Source organism: Caloenas nicobarica, chromosome 6 (genome assembly GCF_036013445.1).
Source record: "Caloenas nicobarica isolate bCalNic1 chromosome 6, bCalNic1.hap1, whole genome shotgun sequence".
Classification (NCBI taxonomy): domain Eukaryota; kingdom Metazoa; phylum Chordata; class Aves; order Columbiformes; family Columbidae; genus Caloenas; species Caloenas nicobarica.
The window spans coordinates 17,381,178-17,405,945 of NC_088250.1; the positions used below are offsets into that span (position 1 = coordinate 17,381,178).

Below are 24,768 nucleotides of genomic sequence, written 5' to 3' on the forward strand. Positions count from 1 at the left end.
TGAATTGAAATTCAAATTGCACTGAAAGGATAAATAAGGAAACCCAATTACACTTAAATAGAGAAGATTAGGTCAAATAAGTATACTAATAATTCTAGCTGTATATGCTACAATTATACTACTTTAACTATACCAGTAACTGTAGATATTCTTGTATATTTACATGTAAGTGGTCATGAGCAATGAACAGTTTGGCAAGCTCAAGACAATGCCAAACTCTAACTGGATTCAGTACTTAATGATTTCTTCTGTATATAAGTGAATGAAGGTGGAACTATGAAACAATTCAACCAGAACTGATAAGGTAAGGGAGCAATTGGAAGGTGTCTGAAGAAGTCGAACAGTATTGTGTATGGTAATGAAAAACTTCTGGACACTTTGCTGCATATGGGTGATGTAGTAATTGGATTATTGGAAACCTGTGTTGTTTCTGTTTTGTATGTTATATTCTGAGTTTTGACTGCAGGTTGTCTTATGCTTACACTTTGTGTGGACATCTGTGAACTCACTGTAAATCAACCAACTCAGACATAGCTAGCAGTGTAGCAGCAGCAGTATGAAGCACAGTTACCCAGCACTTGCACTAAAATTGCCTGCCAGACTTTAGATGAATACCTTTAGAAACCTTCAAAGGAAACGTTCTATGTCCATCAAGAACAGGGCTGGTTCATTTGCAGCTGGTGCGTTTCTTGTGCCCAAAGCCAAATAATGCTCAGTTAAGTTCCAAGCATCCTGTGGCAAGAAGTGGTAATCTGCAACGGGAATGTTCTCAGATCTTTTTTTGAGCTGCGCTGCACTGAGAGATTTACCGTGCAGATGACAGAAATGCTTCACCTCAGCTTTTAGTGAAGATGCAACCTCAGCGAAGGCAGTAAAAACAACTTGAAAAGTAAATATTGCACTTGCACTGAGTTCCAGGCTACTGACGCTGCACTGAATGAGCGATTTAGATTTTACCTTAGTTGTGTGTCCACCAGCTGCACTCAAAACAGATACGGTAGTGTAGACTTACCCATTACTGCACTGTTTTCTCTGAAACAATGCTGTTGCTAACTGGCAGCACTGTGGATAAGCATGCTCGAACTGGCGAGGACAGGAGACAAGATTAAGAAACAGGAGAGGACTTGATTAAACTAGAGATGGCTACATTATGGTAAATTTAGTGTTGGGGTTATTGTTGTTGTTGCAGTAAATACAGTTCTTGCAATATATACTCTTGCATAAAAGTATGATTCTCGCACAGTACCATGGGTGTCAAACAGTTTATGAATTGTTGTTGTACAATTTTGTCAAGTATCTCACAGCTTTTCCACCTGGTAATTTTTTTCATAAGCTTTCGAGGTGAAGAGAGGTGTTAATTTCAATTTATTACAATACAATGAGATCTTTGTGATCTATATTAACTTAAAGAAGTTCAAAGACAATCAGCAGTAAATCTTTATGAGCAGTGGTATTCAACATATTGTTAACTCATCACTTTGATCCATTTTTTTCATGAAATAATTGGAGGGGAAGCTCTTGCACTATCACCAGGTGCTGCTGGTGCAGAAATGCATTTCTTCTGTCCCAGGTTCTCCTGTCTGGCTCCAGTTTCTTCTTTCCTTTTCTCAGATGTGATTATGTACAGCCAGGGGTAAAAGTGAACAGATGTTTACAACGCACATATAAATGCCATTTGCCGTGTATCCCTGACAAGATTTTCCTGTATTCTAAGCACTTCTAGAAAATTTGACTATGTAGAAAGTTTGACTTGACTTTTCAGACTTGATCAGGCTATAAGATATTTTGGGTTTTATCTTTTTTTATTGCTGCATAAACTGACTTGAGTTTAAAATCCAAAAATTCAGTGCCTTTCCTGTTGAAGATAATGCTGAAATGAAATGTGAAGTTCTGGTGCACATACTTAATGTAACTTTTTTGCAGCTCTATGTAAGATTTACCAAGATTTAGAAATATTGTGAATAGTTCCTGGCTTGGTATGCTCCTTGCAGTAGAAAGTTTATTCTTTTCCCTAGAGCCAATCTTAGCTACATAACATTTTATAGATAATGTTGTTGAAATGAGAGAATTCTGTATCAGCAGAGATATACAAATATCTCAGCATGTTTGAAAGCAACTTTGTAGCCTATAGACTACAACTAAAAATGCTTACCTCTAAGTAAGAGGGTAAACTGTGTGTTATAACATGAATGCTGTCTTTGGGTTATCTCAGCCCTGGGCTGGAACATCTGCTGAAGTGATCTTGAACAAAACACAGAGGGAGCAAAGAAACAGGACAAATGGCTTTTTCAGTAATAACTGTCTCTGAGGCCCAGTGGTCTGTATGCTCCACGCTGCTTTATGTTTTTGTTGTCATCTGGCAAAGGACTGCTTGAAGAAGAGAAACACTCTCAAGGTTTCCCTCTTCACTAGAGCCACACTTTGCAAGCTGGAAATAAGCTGGGGCTTTTGGGGACTCTTTGCAATCCTCTGAAGTGGCTGAAAAGTGACCTGACAGAATCTCACCCATGGTATCGGTTGCTAAAACTGTGAGTTCGGTTTATGCCTTATCTGTTGACGGTAGGTAGCTGCCCAGAGAAGCAAGTATCCTCACCAGTTTACAGTCTTCTCATCAAATTTTAGAACAATCCAAATGATGAAAATTTTAACGCTGCATAGAAGTGACTTGACGTTTAGTACTTGAATTCTGACATGAACTTGCACTTCGTACAAAAAGATTGTACAAGTTGAATCAAAATCAAAGAATCAAAACCCCACATTGGAGGTAATTTGTTGTTGGACATATCCCTAAATCTTAGGACTGTTTTAAAATAAGCTTTAGGCCACAACAGCTGTTTCCTAGGATTGGGTGATAAATGACAAGAATGGAGAAGGACTGCACATGAAACCTTTGTTCATTATTTTGTTTTCTCTTTCACAGTCTCTTAATATGCCTTCATTTATCAATAGTTAAACTATCAAAAAATGAATGAAATCCATAAACCTTATTTATTTTCCATTGTTACAGCTTTAAAAGTTCATATCTTATTTCCTGATTAATGATTCTTCTAGAATATTATTTTTCTAAGTGTAAAAGAGTGTTAGCATTGAATTTGGGTCTTGAGTGCTATCACTTTGAGGAAGCTGAGCTGTTAGGAAAGAGTGAAACATCTTTCTGTGTTCTGTAGACAAGCAGAGCTCTAGCCATTTCATGTTATGTTATCACATGTCGTTAGAAAATATTGATTATTTTGATGAATTTGGACAGAGAACAAAGCAGTGCAGTGTGGAAAATTAGTAATAAATTCCTCTTATGTGTCTAAAAAGCTAGTCAAATTATCCTTGACTGTGTCTTCATGGTAACAAAGCCATTGTTTTATACTGTGCTTTTATTGTGGTAGCATTTAAAAATCATCTTGCAAGCAGTCTGGCTGTGTTTTCAAAATAGATTTTGAGAATCAATATCTAGGTTTGTCTGGAGGAATGTAAATGTCATATCCTGCCTTTATGTTGTCTGTGAAGTGTAATGAGTGATAACAGGAACAGCTGGCATTAGAAATAAATTGGAAGGCTAAAATACATTTATTGAATGCATAGACTGTTTGAAGAGCAGCATATTATAGTTCTGTGTGCTCATTTACCTACTGGCAAATGGCTTCAAATAAATTGTTCATTAGTATTTCTGTGCAAAAGCTTAGAAACAGATTTAGTGGTGTAATTAGGGAGATGAGAATGAAATAGCACGAGTCTACTAGTTTTACTAGTGTTATATAAAGCAATAGAAATGTGATGGCACTATAAATGCACGTTTGCCTTTGGGCTTGGTCTGTTTTCATACTGAAAATCCTGTGTGTCTGAAATTAACCAGCAAGTGGAAACTTGAGGATGGGGCCTGAAAAGATGGGTAAAGTGGCCGTCCAGATGGAGTAACTCCCTTTTTCCTGCTAGTGTTGCATTGATCATGAGATATTTCAAGACCTTACCTTACCTTGTGTATTTCATTCATTCATTTTCTGTCACAGTATTTCTTTTATTCTACACTTTGGCTTTAAAGCTTCTGTGAGACTTTCACAAGATCTTTTCTTCTAGGTGCTGGGAAACAACAAACTTCCTTTACATCTGTAAGCCAGGATTAATCCAGCACAAGTAGCCCCTGGCAGTTAGTTATTTTTTTGATGTTGGACAAAGAACCAAGGCTTTGTTGGCTCTGAAGAGATTGTGCGTATATTTAGGAAAATCCAGTATTACGTGGACAGCATAATTTTTATAGCTTTGATAGTATAAAAATAATTGCAAAATAATGATGCAAACCAATAGGAAAAAAACCAAGAAAGAGTTGAAAGAACTGTGTTAAAGATTGCAGTGAAAGATGGATTTTCATTTAAAATTTTCAAGCGCTCTTTTCATTAACTTATCATTATCATTGTTTTGATGAAGATGGGTTTTAAATTTTATTAATTGTATAACCATATAACCCCTGCAGTTTAAAAATTATCATGAGTCAGTGCTACTCTTTTTTTATTTCTAATAATAAGGATTCTGACTGCTGCATGTAAGACTAGAAAAACACCTGCAGCAACCCTTAGGTGCCTTGTCAGTTCTTGAATAAAGTTGATTGGAGTACTTTGGATAAGATTCCCATGGCCAACTGTTTTTCCCAATCTGATTTTTGTCTCATTGTGGCATAGTGGAGATATAAAACAGTTGCTATCAATTATTACATCAGAGTGACAGTATCTGCAGCATGCAAATGTCCTCATTTAAAGTCAAAGCATCATTTTAAAGAAATGTTAATTAGATTTCTACTTAAATACAGAACAGGTAGCATTCGGGAGATTTGAGCTTTTCTTATATTCTGAGGCAGTCGGGGTGGGGATTCAACAGAACAAAAATAATTGGTTTTATAGAGGGATTAGAAAGCAACAATTCCCATTGCTGGTATTCAGAAAATAAAAAGCAGCGTGTATTGTTCTCTAGAGCACTGGCTTTTCATCAGATGCCCTTTTTGATGTGTTTGACACCAAACAATAAGCCTGCATTCATGTTGCTGATAATGACTTTCCTATATACTGTAGAAAAAGATGGATTTATTGGAGCTGCTCTTATGCCTGTTAATTTTACCACTGTTTGTCTTCATAGTTGGCTGTCTAGAAAGTTAAAATAATTTAATTCTAATTTTTTTCAAAGAAAAAACCAAGAACTCCATAGTTTATTATGTTGTTCTAACAGTACTGTTTTTAGAGACAACTGATGAGCCTCTTTAGTTCAAGCCAACATCTTTGTGTAGTATACAAGGTCTAGGGAGTACTGGAGGTCATAGTTCTGTGTCTAGAACAATAAAGCTTTCCGCAATTTCCTCTTTTCAGTTGGATCTGTCAGGAGAATTTGAAGTTTTCAAATTCTTTAGCCTTTATTAGAGTCTGTGTCGTGAGTATGAGTTACCATAGATTTTAATTTGCCTAATATAGTTTTATTTTCCCATTACACATTCATGTGATAACACCTGTAATAACAGCAGAAACTGACACTTTATTAATTCATGCTCAAGAGAAAACCTGAGAGGGAAAAAAAAAAAAGAGTATAGAACAAATGCTAATCAATTTTTCTGGCACACTGAAGATTTTTAAAATAAGCTGGAAATGGCCCAGCAGTTTTCTTTCCCATGGTGAGATTAGTAAAGGGAATGAAACACAGTAGAATGATTTTCTTGACAATAGAGTACTACTATTTGCTGGCGAGCTTGGGCAATACAGAGAGCTGAACTTGAAACACTGCATAAATTTTGTGGTTTTTCTAGAGAATACATGCATATGTTCAACCTACTCTTGTCTGGTTTGCTTGGAAGTCATTGGAGGCTTATGGGTAAGTAATATAATAAAGCTTGTAATGGGAAGGAATGCAATATGATGGCATGTGAAAGAAGATCCAAAATATCTGCATTTCTACCACTTCCAGGAAGATCTGTGTTTAAGGAGATATAAACTGATTTGAATCTAAATATTACAGATAGAATGATAAATTCTCTTAACACTTGTTTTTAAATGAAATTTCATAAAAATGTTGCCTCTTAAGTGCAGATGAAATTCAGAAGCTTGCTATGAAACATGCAGGAACAGCTCTGCTCCTGTCACTAGGAGATGGAAATAAAGCAGGAGCAGGAGACTTGTTTACTAGACCCACTGAAAAAGCAGCCTGATATCAGTATCAGAACAGTGTTTTGGTTTCTGCTTACAGATTTCTTCTTTTCTTTTTTTTTTTTTTTTTCCTTCTCAGGCTTTGGAAGATCAGGTATGGGACCTGCTGCATGAAGCAGACAAGGCTGCAGAGGAGAACAAAGAAAAGAGTCAGGTTTATGATGCCATGGCAGAGACCCTTGGGGATGCATGGGATGGCCTCATAATTATGTTAGAGAAGCGACAGGCACTTCTGGAACTTACTTCAGTGTTCTTTGAAAGTGCTTTGGAGGTCTGTATTCAATTCCAATGAGTATTAATCTGAAACCTCCCACATCTTACAGGTACTCTGTCCACTGTAATTTTACTCTGTTATACATGTTCATTGCATTCTTAAAGGTTGAAGCAATTAAGAAAATAAAAATCTCTAGATGCATTCTTCCTTTTGTGCCTTCTGGATAGTTCAGGATGGAACCGAACAAAAAACCAGTGTAGACTTTAAGAAATACCTTAGTCATGATGTCTCCAAAATTTGTACTTGACAGAAAATGACAGTGAAAAATGGAACTGGACCAAAACGTAAGATATGTAATTCAGTGACTATGGACATTCTGCAGAATATCTTTCATTCCTTATGATTCAAATTATTTGGTGGTGAAAAAGCTACCTTCTCAGATGCCTTCACTAATGCTTACTAAAGATGGGCCACTGAAGGTTTTACATTGAAATATCTATACAGCTATTGTAATTATGCAAACTAAATATTAGTCTAACTTGCCAGTCCTTTACCTGAGACTTCTCTGTGCAGATGGGCACAAAAGCTCAGTTGTGTGAGCCCAGAGACAGATTTCAGAGTGTTGTCTTTCTCTGTTTACCCATTTATCTGTATCTCTTATCCTAATTCACTGATAAACAGGGAGCTCAAGCAGAGGGGGGTTCCATGCCCTGCAGGTGTGTGCTCACTCTGTATAGCCTCACATTCAGTTGTCTCTGCATCCCCAGAGCTTTGAAGGCTTCAATAATTCTCCCTGATAATTTTGTTTCTGCAATAGCCCACTGCCACTATAAATTACAGAAGCAACCATTCTACTGCTAACTGTCCTAAGAACTCCAAGAGAAACAACCTACTAGTTACTGTGTCCCGGTGATGTATAGTATACAAAGAAATTAGTAGAGAGTTTGCATAAGTATCACCATGATAAATTCTGTACTATCAAAGTTTGACCTAGTGCAGACTAAATCCCTAAGGGACGAGCTGAATTGCCCCTGCAACAGGCTTATATCATTAAAACAAAATGCAGCAGCCAGAGCACATCACTGTTCACACCCATTATATACAGAAGAGAAGAAGAAATGCAATATGTGTCTCAGCTCTGAGTTACTCACACTTGGAGTTGCACCTGCAAAGCTGGAAGCCAAATTAAGAATTCCAATCTTGGTTTTATGAATCTCAGCAGATTGTGAAATCTGCTCCAGATCTCCCTGAAACACAGCATGCTTCAATATTTAAAATATGGAACCCATGGAAAAATGAGCTGTAAAGGAGTAGCCTAACCTCAGTCTTCTTTACAGAGATGCTGTTTCCCTACTATAATTATTTACTGTGTTTACCATAATTTTAGTTATCTTAAATTTCCTACTCATTCTGCCTTTGGAAGATTGCTTTGAAGATGGTATCTGTGTCTGATGTTGCCCTTACATGTTTGGTTTGTTTTGTTTTCTGGCTATACTTTAACAGTAGGAAGAAGTTATGGGAAGGAAACCTAAAGCTTCGTTCATGTTAAATTATTTTACCAAAGGCTTTGAAATTATCAGATTCTTCCATAAGAATTTATTTTCAGTAGGTCCAAAGGCTATGTAGGAAAGATGATTCATAAAGTGACAAACTGTATTTACAGAGTAAGTCTACTGAAATTTGGATTCCCTCAGTCAATGAGAACCTCAAAGAAATAGAAGGTGCATAGAGGCCACAAAGAATCTGTATCTAGCAGTCACTTTCCCCAAGAATTTACAAATTCTCATGAACCTTCCCTATAACGTAGATATAGAGTTTTGCAAAAGAAAATTATACTGTACTTCTTCCCACCCTTTGTTTTCTTAATGCAGTTTGCTGTTAAAATTGATCAAGTTGAAGATTTTCTGAAAAATGCCCAAGAGTTTGACAATATTGACTCTTTGAGAGAACTCCTTCTGCAACAAGAGCATCATACAAAAGGTACAAACAGTATCCCACTCCTGATGATGTGTGATTGTGCACTGACTCTTTGAATGATGATTTTACTCTTCCTGTGTGTATTTAAAACAAACAAACAAATAAAACTTAGAACAAATATGAAAATATTCTCTTTGGAAAAAATATTGGTGAAATAACTCTGTATTAGTCTTCCTGAAAGATATGTAACTTCTGGTTTTGAGCTAGCTCTCTCATGTTTCCATCTTTGTTGCTGCAGAGCAGCTAGTGGAGTACCAGCTTAACTATTTTTTACTACCTTGAATGCCAGGTATTTTTCTCAGGAGACTAAATAGAGAATTGTACTTGGGTAACTCTAATATAGGTTTTGGCGCTTCCAATTCGATCTTCAAGTGCCCACTGTATAGCAATTTTAACCTGAAGTATTTGTCAGTAATTTATTGCTGAAAAGAGGGTCTATAACTGTAAGAAGCAGATGAAGTGGCTTGCCAGAGAAAGACTGCTTTGACAGGGATAAGCCTTTCCTCAGATGGAGGAAAGTGGTTGCAATTGATTGGCTTCCCAATCTATCTCAACCACAACAAATTTGGAAAACTGATATGGAACTATATGTTTAAAAAAACAGTGTTTGGATTTTTTTTCTGCAAGAAGGATACTATCAACCCACTTCAAAGTAAGGTGACTGCAAATACAACCTTTAAGAAATATTGGCTCTACCAGTATGTGATGAGTACTTTATCACAAATGTTTGTCATTCTGATTAATATCACCTTTCTGGAAGGCAAGAAGCAAAATGGACAGACTTGTTGCAATAAGCCTGTGGAAACTAAACTCTCTTCTTAGCTCTTGGTAGCTGGAGAAGTGGAGGCATTTCCCTTCTGCATCTTCCCTAGGTGCTCCATATGAAAGGCAGTGATTTAGGGTGCTTTGGCTTGAGTTACCAGTACAGATATTCAGCTGGGAAGATGAACGTTTCAACTGCTTGCTGCTTGTCATTTGTTGCTTCACTAGCAGCTCCTTGGAAACATTCCTTCCTTAGACTTTTCTTCATGCCTACCTTGCCTCTTATTCTGGCATGGCTCCTCTTCTTCCTCTTTCCATACATGTAATTTTTATTTTTTCATTTGATAGACCTATAAATACTGGTTATTGTCGGTTCAATAGATTTTGTGCTATGTGTCTTTAAGGAGGTGGAACAAAGATGCGTGACTAGTAACTCATTGAAGTGTACTAGTCCACTGATTTTAACCCTGAATGTACCTAGGTAGAGGTATGGAATGAAGATAAGGGTTCCTGATATTCATTAATTATTTAGTCATAAGGTTATAACAAGCCCTGGACAGAAGAACTTTTTCTTTCAACTTCTGTGAGGGGCATAAGGACCTAAACTTGCATCGTTAATGAAAAACTACAGAGTTTACTGACCCACACAGAAAGCAGGGTAGGAAATTTCACTTCAGCTTCCCTGGGGATTGGGAAACCAACAAAAAGAACTCAGTTTTGAGAAAACAAAATCACTTCTGGGTTTTGTCTCAATGGCTCTCAGTACACCGTTATATATGTACAGATATTATGTATATAATATTATAGGTCCATATATGTATGTGTATACACTGTTACACCTTTGTACATTTATATAACAGCTGTCCAAACTGAAATATCTTACGATACATACCTTCTAGAGTATTTATAACCTGCTCATGCAATGCAGGAAAATACATTACACTTGTGTATGCAAATAGATATATAGCTTTAAAAATACTTGAGTAATATTTGAAACATGCTACTAGAATTACAAATTACTATTTCCTGTGACATTTTATTCTTACAGAGCTTTTGGAAAAGTCACTTGCACTTTTAAACAAAAGCCAAGAGCTAACTGAATTCATAGAAGAATTCAAATGTGAGGGGCCAAATGCAAATCCGCAGCTGATTCAGGGAGCCCACAGCAGCTGCTTGAAAATTGACAATCTCCTTGAAATGCTACAGGACAGGAGACGGCAACTGGACAGATTTCTTAAACATCAGCGCCAAGGACTGGAGCAAGTTCTGCAAATTTGTTTGTGGCACCAACAAGAGAACCAGGTAAGACATATAACATTAAGGGAAGTCACAGGAAAAAGAAACATCTAGCAACTGTTTTACAGTAGAGACTATCAGAGAAAAGGAGCTTAAATATATTAAATAGTGCAATATCTCTGGGCCACTTCCTTTGATGAGAACCTACCTTTTGAATATTTGACTTTGTAACTATAACATCCTCATAATTTATTTTAATATAACTTTAATTCCTTCAAAATTACTATTTCCATTATGTGGACCCCTCCTCTAAGTTATCAAATGTAGTACTTCAAACTAAACTAGATTCCCTTCAAATTGAATTCCCAGCACAAACCAACCTCTAGCCATGAGTGATAACAGTAGCTGGTAACAGCAATTACAACTGTGATGGGCTGGTGCTGGGCTGATCAATTGAGGAGAAGATATAGCATAGTTAGCCAGTTGGGGTGTTTGAAAGCAGAGAAGTGTTTTGTTCTTGGAGTCAAATCAAAATTCATTGGGGCAGCATAGTGATCGCAGGTTTTCCACACCTGCAACCTATTTCTGTCTCTTCCTCCTCCCAGCTTAGCTCGCATCTTTTACAGAGTTTCTCAAATACAACTTGTTTTTGTACCTTCCATTCAGGGCTTAGGTACATTTAAGTCTTACTTGCTCTTCTTCTTTCAGTCCCACTGCTCTTTTTCCTTTTCATGCCTCATCTCACAGCATTCGGATCAGATAGCTTTTCTCTCTTTGTGCTCCGCATTATTAGAGAAACTTCTGCAATGAAAGATCGCTCATTTTCTTTGAGAAACACTACATAACTTCGCCAACTTGTAAAAAGTCATGAGGAGAGTCCTGCTCCACCTCTTTGGATACTAAGTATGCTGAGGAGGAATTTATGCAAATTTTACTGCCAAAGTCTATAATGAGACTGAAGCTGAATTATTTTCAGTGTGTTGTAAATAAGCTAAAATTTTGTATGGGCCTCTGACAGTACAGTCCTGATTGTGATACCTCTGTAAGTTTCCTTCTTTGCCTCCAAAATAAAGTTGCCCCCTGTACCAGAGGAAAATGTTAGATAGAAACTGTTAGCAGTAGTCTGTTCTGTAGGCACTAACTTTGTCTGTGAGCTTAAGATGAGAATCACCTTATTCATTAAGCACAAGTCTTTGTAATTTTGTGTAAAGAACAAAATTGTTGCGGTATACAAGCAAACTGACAGCCTTATTTGAGGAGCACTCAGTATCAGTAGCTGCCAGAAACAGAGAAATAATTACTCATTAATAAGACAGAAACAAAAACAAACCCAAGAAAACCCCACAAACCCAAATAAAAATAATCTTATGCAAGTGTCATAATCTTATTATGTAGTTATAAAATAATAGCTGTCAATAAGAAGAAGAATAAGAAGAACTACAATACAGGAGGCCGTATCCGTTTCTGTGCTAATCATTAGAAACTATCTAGTACTTGCTTAGAGATGTGTGTTATTGCTGCTGTCACTGGTTTTGATTTTTTTTCAGTATAACCCCATAGCTATACCATGAAAGAAAGATCCTCAAAATTAAATGTTGTTTCAATATAATCTATTCTAACAAATTTAAAACAGCTACAACTGAACTTTAAGTACCAGACTAACTCACTGTATTGGAAATAGGTCCGATTTAATTTAGAAAAATTATCCCTGCTCTACATTAAAAGGTAGTAGATGTTACTACGATTACCCGATCATGCCAGTGTTATTCTATAGTATATAAACATGGAGGAACATTCAAAATGGAAACATTTCAGAAATAGCTTGCTGTTGAAGAGTAAGGGATATATATATGTGGGGTCTTTTGCATTAAGTATTAGAGAAGGGCTTAGGTAGTATTGTTATGAAGAGACTGATATGTACCCAAGATGAACCAAGACAGATCTGTATTGTCATGGTGATGCCTTCACGTACTGATGATAAAAACATTATTTGAGATTTAAGATAGTAAGTAAAGCATCAGCCACTAAAATACAGTGATTATTGTGATGAAAAAAACCTGTCTGGTATTCAATGAAGTCAGCTTATTGTGAATGCACTGGAGATATTATTGGAGAATAGCTCATCCTGCAGTTCAGAGTAGGTATGTCAAAGTACATAGAGCAGGCTGCTCAAGTTCAAACTGCCTGAGATTAGGTCAGATCTAATTTGTGTTTTGATACATATGGGAAGAAAGGGAGTTAAAACCCAAACTTTTTCCTAATGGGAATAATTTATAGAAAGAAAAGTGTATTACTTCTTAATTTCTGTTCTGTGCTATATTTGCCCCTTCTCTCTATAGTCTCACATGAATGTCAGATTGTTCAAGAAGCTGGGTAGAGCCCAGGACAACGTATTTGTGTATGAGCTCTAGTTAGGAACGAAGGAGTGAAATAGAGCCTGAAGGGCTGGGTAGGAGGAAGATGTTTCAGTTTTTATCTTTGTTTCTTACCAAATCTATAATTGGCAGTAAATTAATTTCATTTTCACCAAGTTGAGTCTGTTTCATCCGTGATCATAGAATGGTTTGGGTTGGAAGGAACATTAAAGATCATTTAGTTCCAAGCCCTCCTGCCATGGACAGGGACACCTTCCACTTGCTCAAAGACCCATCTAATTGTAAATGAATGATAAAATCTAATTTTTGAAGAACATGAATTATTTTAGATTTTAACTAGCCAAGGAAAACTACTACCTTTTTCAAACAGATATATTAACCTTCTTTCCTTTCCCGTCTCTCCACCAAAATCACTCAAAGTAAGGTTCTGTGGATTTCTTTCTTAAAAAGCAGTTACATATTCTCAGCTCTTGCTGGAAAGCTAAGCTGGGAGAACTGAAATCACTCAGAGGTATGAGCTGTAGTGGAAGCCAACTGATTAAACTCACTGTAATGGAAGAAATATTGCCAAGTGGCAAAGGGGTGAACACTTTACTATAATAGGGTTAAAGAATTACTCTTTCCTCTGCCTAGCGTTACAGAAATACTGGTTTGTCTCGCTAAGCAGATACATGATGCAGAGAACATTCCTAGTTTACAGAGAAATTTTTCTTTCCCTTTTAGCACTTTTTTTTTGTGTGTGTTTTGGTAGACACACAGTAAATGTTGTATGAAAATGTGCTTCCAGGAAAAATGTATCAATCAGTAAGTACATGTTTGGAGGATATGCTCAAGAAATGAAGGCTCAGTAGTAAAATAATTTGTTTACTTTCTGTTGAACTCCTGAGATAACGTACTCATTTTTTTATTTGTAACTGAAAATGTTTCCAATGCATTTTAAAAGTTCTTTCATTTTTACAATTGTTTAAATGTATTAAAAAGAACTTCTACGTGAGCAGATTAAAAAAATAGAATCTGTAGTGTGCTACTAACATCTGTAGTACCTAGAGTACAAAGTAATTCTTAGGATGCCATATATGATTTGATTATAGTGGTGATTTTCCAGAATGAAAAGATTGAGGGAAGTCTCCTGGATACTAATAACTCATTCTGACTACTATTTTAAAATGCAAAGCTTCACTTGGGAATCCTTGCCATGTGTTGTTTACAAAGAAGTGAGAGGTACCGACTATGAATGAATCAGAAATAAATGCAAGTCATTCTGTGCCATTTAGAAGATATACTTGTACACTGCATATGTTTGCTACATATACTTGCTGAAGTAAGTCTAGTAAGATATAATAATTTCTTTTTAAGCTACTGAATATTCTTCCACATGATATCTCAATAGCTTAACTGCTTAAGTGGGCTTTTCAAGCCAGGGATGGAGAGGTTCTATGAGGTCACAAGGCCTGTTTAGTTTGTGTGGTGGTGGTGGTGGTGTTTTGGGGTTTTTTTTTTGTTGTTGTATTCTTCCAAAAGTTCTCAGATTTATAATCTCTTGCTGTACTCAAAGGGAGTTAAGGTAGCGTGATTCTAGGGGAAAAATGCAATATCTTGATCATGTTATAAAACATAGTTTTATTCTGTCTGTGACTATAATTTGATTTTTCTTTTACTGTGTTAATTTGTAATTTGGTCATACTTGATGAATACATTTTTGTCTATTTTGTTAGCTATATTCCAATGTGTGTTTGTTTTGACCACAATCCTTCCTTCTGCATTTATTAACATTTAAATAATACAAACGTAAATGCTTGGAAAAAAGCATGAACGTTAGGTATGAAAAATTAAAGGAATAAAAATTAGGGCTTCTTTTGTAGATGAAACTGTCTTGTACCTATTTTAAAAAATGGACAGTTGCTTCTAAAATTTTTTCACTGACTGAGTTATTTTTTTGTTATTTATTTAGGTAACTTCTTGGTACAAGAAAAACATCAGAGATTATTTTCACAAGCAAAACTTAGGCTCATCCCTATTGGAAAATGAAGGGTTACTTCAAGAGCTTGAAGAAATGGAAGTCAAAGTGAAAGTAAGAAATATGATTATTCATTGGTGAAGCAACTTTAAGAATGAGTAGCAAAACATGATCTCAGAAATTTAGTAATACATAAGACGTATCTTTCCATACATCTAAATGTTTTTTTTCTTCATTTTACTTCTTTTAATGCAAGCCTTCATGTTTCTCAGTGTTTTTCTCATTTAAAAATTTAAAAGCTGTTGGTACGGTAAAAGAAGAGTAATCCTTGATGTTGTTCAGATGTTTATTCAGTTTAGTGGTCAAGTTCCAGATAGGTAGTTTATATATTAAACCATGTTCCAAAAAATAAATAAATTTTATTAGTATATTACCAAGTTTTAATGTTCATAAAGGATAAAAAGCCAACCACTTTTACCATAATAGATTGTCACTGAACCGTGTACACATTTGTAAGTGGTATTTGCCCACTTATTTCTTGGGAATAAAAGTAATTGAAAATATTATTTTAATTGTGAATACCATTTTTTCCAGAGAATAATTCAGTTACCATCACTCATAAAAGCAAGATGGGATTAAAGAAAATGTTGATATATTAAAAAGTTAATTGTGTATATTTAGAACTTTTTTAGATACTTCAAACATGCTGTCACCAGGTAAGTGCTGTTGCTGGGTCAGGATCATTCCTCACTGTATCATTTTCAAGCAATTGTATTTGGATAACCCAGATGACCAAGTAGGCTTTTTTTCATCCTAAAACTATTCCAATAGAAAAAATACCTTTTAAAAGGTTATTGTATTAATAGCACCTAACAGGTTTATGATTGTTCGCAGTTCTGTTTCTTTGTAAGCTTTGTAGTAAATGTCACAGGTTTGTCCATTTGCATAATTTACAGTTAACGGCTTCAGGATTGTCATGTAAGCAGAATACCATAGTATGTATTATGCTTCTCTAAGCAGCACATCAGAAAACACTTTTTCTTCATCTAGGGAAAATGAGTATGAAAAGCCAAATTCTGCTGCAAAGCCTGATCAGACCTTTGGCACAAGAAAAGCAGGAGATAAACAGTAAATGAGTAAACTGTGAAGTGTTTCCTGAGAAACAGGGACCCACAAAACTATTTGAGGTGTCTTAAAGTATTGCTGAATTTTAGAACTAACCAAATGATCATTAACCTTCCTCAGATTTCTTATTGGAAGGCTATTCTTGTAATTTGTGGTCTGAATTAGAAATGATACTGTAAGTTGAGGGAAGGAGAAAAATCTGCATTTTCATTTTGTATAACAATCAATTCATCTCATGGTTGAGCATCCAGAAACTAACTTAAAATGAAAACACTGATTATTACAGTTTCACCTAACAATTCTTCTCCCATACATTATGAAATATATAATTCATATCATCTGACTGATTTGCTTTTTTTTTTTCCTTAGGGTCATTTTAAAGTGTTTAGCATTAATTTTTGTTATGAGTTATGATATAGAAAATATTACCTTTAGCTTTCTGCTGTTCTTACTAGCAGCATGTTCTAGCAAAGGGAAATGAAATTCTTGAAGTGGATGCTACTGAACATGTTTGTTATTCTTATGATTTGCAGAAAGAGTGGACACGTTAAACTACATACTGAAAATGTATTTCAGAAAGCTGAGTTATGTGGCTTTGTGCATTAGTTTTTACAGCACTCAACTGCAGACGTTGAGACTAGAATAAAGGAGCAACCTGGCATCTTGATTTTAAAATTTAGATAAAGTATAGCAATCAAATGTGTATTCCAGTAAATATTTGTTAGGAGTTTAATATGAGGTGTCATCACTGCACAGAGCAGTGTTTTACCTGTATGGTTCAAATACATTGAAATGCAGAACAACCTAGAAATGAGCTTGGCATCTTTGCTTAAATTGCTCAGAGGCTCGTCTGAGAAGGATTTACAGAATTAACACCCCGTTTATGTTCCTGGGCTGAGAGAAGGAGAATGGTTACATTCTCACGTTGTTATCTTACCTGGAACCTCACCTTGATAAGAGGTGAAACTAAGGATTCATAACCGGAAAAAAACCCTTAACCCTCCCAAATATTAAAATGATCCACCCCCTTCTCCCCCCTCCTCCTGCCCCACCCCACCTCTCCCAAGATTTGAGAGCAGAAAAAAGGTAGATTTAGGAAAACATGTTTCAATGGGCATGTCTGCTGGCACCAATTAACTACCTGCTGTTACATTTCTATGTGTATCAGAGGTGCATGGCATGGTAAAACCAAACTGCTAGCACCACTTTGTGGCCAAATAACTTTAGAGATGAAGAAAAGCAGTATTCTAAATTATTTGTATTTTATCTAGTTTCTGCCATGTTTAAGGACTGAGCAATGCTGGAATCAGTCCTCCTTTTAATAAGGATTTAGTAGCAAGATGGAGAGTAGTTCTCTGTTTTCTAACTCTGCATGCTTGTTGGCTCTGGAGTAGCCACGCTAGTTAATAACATGCTCTAATGAGGTTTCAGGATGGTTCTTAATGACCAAATTAAATGTCACTGTCAATAGTATTAATTGCTGTATTTGTTGTCATTAACATAAGGATCGAGAATATTGTATTTACTGCTTTTTTTCACCCAATTTTGTTTAATAACAAGATAAAGTTGTAGGTATTTGTTCAAGACTTTTACTTAAAGCCAGAATGATTTTACTTCATGAGTTTTAACACTCTTGAAAAATACCTGATTGATCAAGGAACCTGGAAAGAGCTCATCTTCCTTGCCAAATGGAAGAGTGAAAGCAAGTGTTTAAAAGACCCACTACTGTGCGGAAAAGCAAGAACAGTGACGTGAGCTAAGGAGACACATTAAGTATAAGCATATACAGTATAATGTGTCTTTAACAGGTCAGAGGAATTCACAAGCATTTCTTGAAAAGTCAAGGTGATAGTAGGCTTTGTGTTTCCTTCAGGGAAAATGCATAACAAATATTTTAGTCCTGACTGACAGATTGTTACAAATTTAACATGTAGAAGGCTGAAGGACAGAAAAAACTGACAAAAGATTTTTCCACTGCATTTCTGTGTCCTGTTGAGGGAAATTATAGGCTTTTATGTGTAGAAACATTTCATTATGAGTAGAAAGCTGAAAAAGAAATTGTCACTAGCTATTGTATAAAAAATTGAGCCAAATTTAAGTAATGATCAAATAGGATAGCAAATGAGTCTAACTACATTTAATACCCTCGGAGATTGCACAAGGTTGTAATGTTCATGGATTATTTTAAACTATAAAGTATTACAATAAACTATTTTTTTTACCTTGTGGGAAAGGTTGGAGAAGAAGCTTGCCTCACTATAAATGAGGCAAAGTTTAACCTCTGCTTTAAGATCACCTAAAAGCTGCTATTGGGCACCTTGTACCAAACAGATTTATGAACATGGTTACAGTGAAATCCTCTTATATGAAATTATTTCACTACAAGTTGAGTAATTTTCTTATAATTAGCATTGCCTGCTGTAAATACAATACACATTGTGATACACTGAAACAATTCAGAACTTTTTTGGTTTTCTGTATCTGCTTTTAAGCTAACTATAAACAATTTATTTTCCTGTTACATTAAAATATGCATTTTTCATTCTTGCATAAAATATTACTTTTAATTATTATACAAATAATATATAACAACAACATGAGGATGCATGTATTCAACTGCACTTTTTTTGACTTTTTTTTGGTTAATTATTATAAGTTCCAGTTAAAAGCTCCCAAATGCGGTGTTGTTTACTAATTCTCATTAACACATATTTGTTTAAATGTAAGTGAAATTTTTATTAGAATCTGACCATGGAATGCATTTGGTACCAGTCATTCCAGCTGTAAGTAATGGAAAATGATGATATTGTGGTGTTGATACAATTGATTTTAGGGGTCCACACCTTATTCATAAATAGGCCAATTAAGCTGTGTCTATGGAGAGACCTCCTTACTATTTTTTTCCCAAGATAAATTCTTCAGGTAAAAAGGATCAAATACAGCACAGCAGACTGTAATTATCCTGAAAATCCTCATTCTTGCTGAATATCACTTAGGACAGAGAGACAGAGACAGGATTTTATAAAAGGAGTATTGTGCATTAAATAATACAGTGCAGGGTTTCACTTATTTAAAAGGCTGAAGATTATTGCATCCAGATCTCAGAAGTGGTTGTTATTTTAATTTGAAATAAAAATAAAACAAACAAAAAAAAGTCAAGAAAGATTTTCCTATAGCAGTTTATCAGTAATAGATAAAATGAAAAAAAAAAGAAAAGAAAAGAAAAAGAAACTTTCTATTGTGCCCCAGATTAATCTCTTTTTATTTCACTAGGAAGCTGAAGGTGTCAGTTCAAGTCCTCAAGGAATACAAGGGGATTTTTTTGAGTGTTTTCTTGGGAGGTGGTGCAATTTCATTGCAGGATATTCTAAAACAGCAGTATTTTTTACAAGCATACAAGGAAATACAGTGGGCAGCATTTGGCCTTCAGGTACTTGTTTGTGGAAGTGCTGAACTTGAAATATCTCTGAGAATGCTTTTGATAAGTGTTCTCTAATGGAAGGAAAGAAGGGTTTGCATGAGCGAGACAGGTGTGCATCTTTGTAGGCATACAGTGCAGGTGTACTGAAGCAGAACCAGAACACAGTTCTCAATTGAGTTCTTGGATTCTGACACATCTTTCTTTTTCAAAATGCGACAAAGCTAAATTTGTTGAAATATGTGGAATTAGTTTTCTTACCAAACCACTTAGAATCTGGTTGAAATATTTTAACACTATTGAGTTATTTTATGCTGTCTTTTTTTTTTTTCCTTTGGGAATACTATAATAAGAGCTAAAAACTACATTAGGCATCAATGCAGATCTATTGATTTTACAGCTGCTTAGGTTTTCCATGGCAGAAAGGTGAAAACTATTCACCACAGTGGAAAAATTACTTACAAACCCAGCAGGATTCTAATAGCTTTCTCTTTCCTATTCATCACTTTTTCAAGATGAAAAATATGTTGCATTACATAGAAATAGCATACTGATCAAGTAAATCTGTAATCTGAGACATTTCTAGTACTTCAATGAAGGCGTTAGCAGTCCTTTTACTAGCATAAAGTCTTTTAAAATTTTTTTCCTCCTCAAAAAGTTTACTTAATACCTAAATAGGCTTTAACATCTTCTTAAATTGGTTTTATTTAATGAAAATTTGCCTGTTAAAATCTTGTTCGGTTTCATTTGTCATATAAATTTTGCAGCTTTTTTCCTCAATTTTGTGAAAATATTCGTCTCTGTAACCTGCAGCAGTTAGTACCACAGACTAATTGACACAGGAAGGTTCATCACTTAATATACCTTGGCAGTTGTTTTCTGAGAAAGATTTAAAATATTTTTATATTATTCATGATTTTGAGACTATTGCATTGCTATTAATATGTATTGACATCACACCAGGCATCACATTCCTTATTTCCATGGGTTCGTTAATATTTTAAAATTACTTTTGTTACTCATGTCAATACCCCCTGTTTCAGCTTTAGTTCATGTGCTGTGAAGCTGCAGAAATCAATCCAAAGTTCAAAGCAAGAACATACAAGCATGGTCTGAGTGCATGTGTTTTCCATTTTGAGGTGTTTTTCACCGACCTGTGAGCAATGCTAGATCTTTTTCCTCAATTGTTCAAGTTAATCTAGAATGCAGCAAAGAAATTCGTCCTTTCCACTGGAATTGCCACATACTGTTGAAGCTTGGCGATGTTGAGAATTGCATGGTGTCTCTCACTTGTTAGTTGTTGGTCCAGATCTAGTCCACACCAATAGGAATGGAGAGAGAACTGCATCTGGTGGAGAAGTCTATGCAAAATAAGTTGCTGATCTCTCTGAACAAGTGTTTTTACCATACCAGTTGTCACAACAATGGACAATATCAGAAAAGGAATACAGTGAACCACACAGAGCAAAACAGGTCCAGTTCTGCTTTCTGTACTTCAATGGAGGATAAAGCAGCATGGTGGGACACCGTGAGGGAAGTATTAATAGAATTGCTGCTGTTTGCGAAAGATCTGTGAATAACCAGTTTCCTTCTTTTGGGAAAACTTCCAAAACAACATCTTTCACCTGCAATAATTTCACCAAAAGGAAACAAAAAATTGGAGGCTAACTTTATTTAAGCATGGTGAAAATAAAAGAAGCTACCCTGTAATCTTGTTGTGCCAAATGCACACTTTGGACTGTTTTAATGACAAAAATTCTGTCCTAATTTTAAATATTTTTGTCTGTTTACCAGAGATTTGATACAAGTCTGTGGAAGGAAATGCTAAATGAATTTCAGAAAGGTGGTTCTCTTAATTACCAGAAAAAGTGGAGGAAATGTGCTACCTAAGGCACGGGAAATTGCAGTATAGTATCAATCTCTCCTTTTGTTTCAAACAGCATAATAAGGCACCATTTTTAAATGTTGACAGGCACAGCAGGGATAAAGTACACTGTGTAACAGTTTTACTATTTTATAGTTTTCTCTATAAAACACAGCAAAAACAAAGAAGAAACTGAACACCAAAGCAGTAGTTGCAGGACAGGAAGCGATGAAATTGTGTTTTTCTCTTGACTCTTATGGTTAAACTCCTTTCCATTTGCATTTATCACAGGTAAAAGAAGTAGGCAAACAAGTTTTGTTTATGGAGGTTTAATCCCTAAATTTGATGTATAATTTGAGTCAGTACATTAAAAGAGCAAGTCAGTTCAGTATGAATTGTTGAGAAAAGAAACAGGAGTCAAGTAGACAATCAGGTCTGATTAGCTAAATATGCTTCCAAGTGATGCAGCGTAGACAAAATGTCTGTATGCAAACTTGTATTGATTTAACTGAATCCATTTTAAAGCACCTTAAGTTTTAAAGTACCTAGATCTATTAAGTGTCAGTAATGTTTCTGACTCTGTGGCTTGAAATTCTGAAGTATGATCTTTTTAAAGCATCTATTCAATGTGCCACTGCCTCTAAGAATGTTCATGGTCAGATAAGGCAGAGTCATGCTTTGAATGGACTTGTGGTTTTGTGTACAAAGTCAGGGAAAATGTGCAATGGAGAGTGTCAGGGATGACAGCACACCTCACTGTGAGGGAGAGGTGTTTCATTTAATTGATTACCAGACAGCTCTCAGAAGAAACTGTCTCACTGAATGCAGCTGTTATATAGGCAATATTTTAGTTTGCTCTTGGTTAAATAGTTGGGCTTAAGGGGTTGTTTGTCATGGGACTGTGATCTTACCCAGTAGAAGTTTCTTGTCTTTGTTATCCAGACCATTTTTCCCAGCAGACACACTAGTAACTGCTACTTCTGCCGGTGAAACTGCATCCAAGACTGTAGAATGCCACCGCTGAACACTGTCACTAAACCCATAATTTGCTGAGAAATCCCTCATACTAGAAATACTGTTTTAAATGGTGACAACTTTCAGGCCTATAAATGTGATATGTGTTTTCCAGTATTTATTACTATGCAGGTATATTACTTTTCTATGAGGAGTTGATTAAAATGGAATTTTTCCTGTTAGGAATGGATTTTGACTGTGGAACAACTGGAAGCTGACGCACTTAAGATCTTGCTTTCGGAGGACTATACAGAAAAAGAACATCTAAAGCTTTCAAATCAGAAAATCTGTCTGTTGCAACAAGAAGTGTGTTTCCATATGGAAGAAAGGAAAGCCTTGCTACAAGAGGCCAATGACTTTTTTCATACTGCTGCCAAGGTTGGTAAGAAGCCAAGTCTGTAATAATAACCTAGTGATACAGCTGTCAGTGTGCTCTTGAAAGCTAATAAATGTGGTATATGCAAACACAGTTTGCTAAACTATTTGGAGTGGAAAATTACAAATCTGATTACCCTTTCGTATTACCTTTCACCTCAAATTCTATGCAAAATGACAAATGCATTTTAAATACATTTTTTTAAAAGTATATTGTGAAGAGTCAAAGTAGTGCTGTAAAATATTGAAAACTTCCGATTTCCCCCAAAATATTAGGATGTTGAGGTGGAAGAGGATGGCACAGTTGATTTAAAAGTTTTCAACCTAAAATCATGGTTGGGCAAACTCATGGGAACAGCTGAACATAGAGGTGATTAATAAAGAATTAACAGAGCTTAATATCATTAGTTCAAATCTGTTGATATGTGTCAGGTTAACAATAGGTTTTTATGAAAAGACCAACTAAGAGTCAATAAAGGTGCAAACAGTGTCATAGCAGACTTCTGTAAGGTTGAATTACTGTTGTTTCATGTATCGATGGTAAGAGTAATACAAAATCCTCAAGCCACTTCAAGCTGACTCAGAGCCACATCTGTTTTAAGCCTTAAAATGGGAAAACAAATAGGGATTTTTATCAACAGAAGAGTTTCCAGTGGAGTACTGTGGATTATTTGCTGGTATTTTTCTGCTTGTAATATTTGTAATTTATGTAAGATTCATAGGTAATGCAGACTGGCAATCTATAAGCACTTATACAAGCAGGGAAATTTTAATAGCATATGATTTTTCTATCCAACAGACAGCAAAATCCACAGACAAGTGTCAAACTTTTCCAAATTCCAACTAGTAATAGACTATATGTTTTAAACAGTGAAGAAATGAGCTATTGGAACAACTTGCCACAGTTGTATTAGATTTTTCATAACTGCAAACTGGATTATATTCTTTAGTTAAAGCAAGAAGTAATTTAGTAATTTGTTTGGTTTACCATATAATAAAAGTAACTTCCGTTATTACATTCTAATATTAATACACAACAGTTTGTTAAAGGAAATTTGAGTTAGAGCTGAAGGCTTAAGCAAAGAACCCTCTATCTCATCAGTTCTTGATGTCAGTAGAGACCTTACTCAAGCCTTTTCCAGGTGTGTGCTCTGAGATCAGAGACCTGTCTTTTAAAAAATGGCTTCTCAGTTTTGTTGCTGTGATTTGGGGCACAAAGCTCTTGAAACTTTAGGTCTTTAACCAGCAGTGCTGACTAACTGCTGTTACACTGAAGTTCAAGAAAACAAGGATTTGTGTGCTTTTTGGAAATACTAAGTGCTTAGACTCCCCTATCTGAAGGTGTCCCGTTGAGTTTTAAGTCTCTGATAATTTTGAAAATAAGGTGATACATAGGAAAATTTTTCACTGAAAAGAAGGAACTCAACATTAAAGATCAAACGTAAAATGTGAAATCTCTCTGCTTCTGTTTTACAACAAGCCTGTTCTTCAAGGCCACATACATCAAGTATTATTAATAATGAAAACATTTTCCAAAACCTTTTAGTTAGAAGACTCATTAGAAAAGGTTGTGTTTTAAGATGTCCAAAGACCAAATGGTCTTTTTATACTTTCTGTAAGCATATTGTTTGTAGACAATGTATAGAAGCTTTAAAAACAGATAATTTCCAAGGATAGCTCCAACAACAATCTTTGTAGCTCTATTAAATGTGCTGAAAAAACCACCCCAATAGTTTACCTGCACTAATTTTTGTTTTGAGTGCCAGGTGGGCCTGTAATCACATTTGTCTTTAACCTGTACTATGTTCCTTTAGTATTTTTAAACAACATGTAAACAATGCTTGGTGTTGAAAATTATTTACAGATCCTTGAAGTGAGAGGTATCTTTTGCTTGAATAAGTCTGATGTTTCTTGATTCCATTTATAATGAGGAATCTGAGATGGGCTGATGGAAACAGTGTTGAAACTGTTGCTGACCATCAACCCCCTTCTAGTTTGGACAAGGAGCAACGGGAATATAGGTCTATTGCTTTGAGAGCAAAAGCAACATCTTTTCAGAATTAAGGGCTGTGCTTTGTGGAGATATCTGCAGAAGCAAGCTCAGGTGTGTCTCCATAGCATGCCATTACACCTATCATGTGTAAGAGTGAACAAAACACTATAGATACTGTAGTTCAGAAAAGAGACATTTTCAGTTGTTCTCAGGGTACACCTGAACCTCTGGACTCTCTTTACATGTAAAGGACAAATGAGCAAAATTAGAGTATTAGTTGTTTTG

At 35.5% G+C, this 24,768-nt stretch overlaps 1 protein-coding gene across 18 annotated transcripts in view; it reads left to right on the forward strand.

Annotated features, from left to right (window-relative positions):
- The window catches only part of CCDC141 (coiled-coil domain containing 141), an 83,178-nt gene that overhangs the window by 14,068 nt on the left and 44,342 nt on the right, over window positions 1-24,768 (forward strand). For all 18 annotated transcript variants that reach the window (XR_010606365.1, XR_010606367.1, XR_010606366.1 and 15 more), the window contains exons 3-7: window positions 6,253-6,444; window positions 8,259-8,367; window positions 10,175-10,428; window positions 14,689-14,808; window positions 22,299-22,493. Coding sequence is in view for 15 of the 18 variants with exons in the window: in XM_065637222.1 (XP_065493294.1) it covers window positions 6,253-6,444; window positions 8,259-8,367; window positions 10,175-10,428; window positions 14,689-14,808; window positions 22,299-22,493 (870 nt within the window). In the remaining 3 variants the exon portion in view is untranslated. The remainder of the gene's footprint in view (window positions 1-6,252; window positions 6,445-8,258; window positions 8,368-10,174; window positions 10,429-14,688; window positions 14,809-22,298; window positions 22,494-24,768) is intronic.